The sequence below is a fragment of the Diplotaxodon limnothrissa genome, linkage group LG3, assembly GCF_057381915.1.
Source record: "Diplotaxodon limnothrissa isolate DT_005_m linkage group LG3, D_limnothrissa_male_GT1.1, whole genome shotgun sequence".
Taxonomy (NCBI): domain Eukaryota; kingdom Metazoa; phylum Chordata; class Actinopteri; order Cichliformes; family Cichlidae; genus Diplotaxodon; species Diplotaxodon limnothrissa.
In genome coordinates this window covers 63,636,532-63,638,793 of record NC_140598.1, presented here as the reverse complement: position 1 = coordinate 63,638,793, position 2,262 = coordinate 63,636,532, and the positions used below count along the sequence as shown (strand labels likewise).

Below are 2,262 nucleotides of genomic sequence, written 5' to 3'. Positions count from 1 at the left end.
TTTTAATTTATAATGTAGTAATGTTGTAGTGGTGGATGTTCATACTAAACATGGCCAACATTTTAAGCAGGCTGCTCCAAAATTTGGGAAGGAGAAAAAACTTCCATCCATCCATCCATCCGCTTCCGCTTATCCTTTTCAGGGTCGCGCGGGGGCGCTGGAGCCTATCCCAGCTGTCATAGGGCGAGAGGCAGGGTACACCCTGGACAGGTCGCCAGTCTGTCGCAAACTTATTTTCAATTAATATTTATGCACATCTACTCAGATAAAACTGTAATACAAACTGTGGATGTAAGAGACAATTTGATAATATTAATAGCTAAAATAACAGCGCACACTTTACACTAGTATTTATAACCCCCCCATCCCCCCCACCCCCCCCCCCCCCCCCACACACACACACACACACACACACACACACACACACACACACACACACACACACACACACACGTAACAAACACACCAAATGCAGATACCCCACAAACTCAATAAGCACATATATTTCACTGTTTCACTACTGTTTCTCTGCTTGCTCAATCTATCGTGTAGCAGCATACACTACATTCGTATCCTGCTCTCTCGGTGGTACAGGCCTTCTGTAGTTTGCTTTTCGATGGAAACTCAGAGCTGCATAATTCATGGCATCAGAGGTCACATTCTGTTAAGGAAAATGATTAAAGTCACTAATAACAAAGCATTATATGTTAACGTGTTAACATTTACCAGGACAGGACAAAGCCATCTAAGGTTAGAGGCAGGGTTTGAGTTAGATAAATGTCCACCGCTCGCAATTTGAAATGAATTTTCACCAGTTTTTGAGCAAATGGGAATAAAAACTGGTGACAGAAAAACTGTAATTTCAAAATAAATATACAGTATGTGACTTAATTTGAAAGGTAATATTATCCTAAGCCTGGATAACTTTATGTGTTTACAAATCTTAATCCAAAATTATAATTTGATATGAAAATAAATTACCTCACTGTGTTGTGGATTTTTTTTATCATCTTGAGCTGAAAGAAACAATACATCCTTAAGTTCTGAGGTCAGTACCTTTGTATCTGCTATTTAAATTAAATCATATGGATACCTGTAGGAAATTTCCTGATTTTGATAACCAGAACAATGATGACCAGCAGAAGGAAAACAGTTAGCCCGCTCAGGATGATACTTAACGGATTTGTTAATCCATCAGATAATTCTAAAAAATAGAAAATAGAAAATTATACTATACTACCTATTTTAACTAAACACATATATAAAAAGACGGAAACAGTGTTATTTACCTTGAACCTTTAAATATGTTCCGGTTACAATTACTGGCTTGTCATTGAGTTTCTCTCCACAGAAATACAGCCCAGAGTCAGATGAATTTACTTGTTTGATCTTGAGAAATACCACAGACGTGTTGGATGACGTGCAAAATTTTTTTCCATTACAGGAAAAAACCTTTTCAGAAGTTAACATAGACGAGATGGAACTGATGTTGGGACTGCTGGTCATTTTAAACCAAAATATGCGGGAGTGAAATCTGCTGAAATTGGAGCACTTCACTGTGACTTCTTCACCAGGCTGAACCTCCACAGTGTAAAACTGTGCGACTGAGGACGAGATCCAACCTAAAACAAACAAGGCATCCTAAATTTAAAATTCAACAGGAACCAAACATTGAATTACACCATCCATGAAGTGTCTACACGATTCTTTTTGGCTCGATTATCGTACAGAATGAAGGGTTGAAACTTTACTGAGAAAAAAGTGAAAAGTGTACTTACTAAAGATACAGGGCAAAAGTAGCATCAAGGTGAAGTTCATCATTGTGCATACCACCACTACAATGTCTGTAAGTGAACTGTGCTCCAGTAAAAGTTGTCTCTATGTACAGAGGCGGGCTGTTCTTTCATATGGGCGGCTGCTCAGTGGAAATGCTTTTTTAGCAAATGGTGAAAACTGACAACTGAAAACAAAAAGCAGAATATCATTATCATTATTGTATGACAGATTTTATATAATTTAGTTTTTTTTGCTGAAGCTTACATGTCTACAAAAGATATTTCACTCTACATATTTTTTATACATTTTGTCTTCACCTGATATAAACACTGTTTAGTGAGGTTCTGTCGTGATTTTGTAACTACTAACATGGCATGAAGCAAAATGCTGATCTCATAATTGTACTATATTATATATGCTTGATCGGGTTGCAATTTATCTTTAGCACCAGACAGCCTGCGAGTCTGTATTTTCCTTAGTAATTTA

General features: G+C 37.3%; 1 protein-coding gene across 1 annotated transcript; it reads right to left on the bottom strand.

Moving 5' to 3' along the window:
• Nucleotides 1-541: 541 nt before the first annotated feature.
• On the bottom strand, nt 542-1,821 carry LOC146636891 (uncharacterized). Its single transcript, XM_085351101.1, has 5 exons — nt 1,779-1,821; nt 1,290-1,622; nt 1,094-1,204; nt 982-1,016; nt 542-661 (listed from the first exon to the last, which is right to left on the bottom strand). Exons 1-5 carry the CDS (start codon nt 1,819-1,821, stop codon nt 542-544), a joined length of 642 nt encoding a protein of 213 aa, XP_085207227.1.
• Nucleotides 1,822-2,262: the final 441 nt, after the last annotated feature.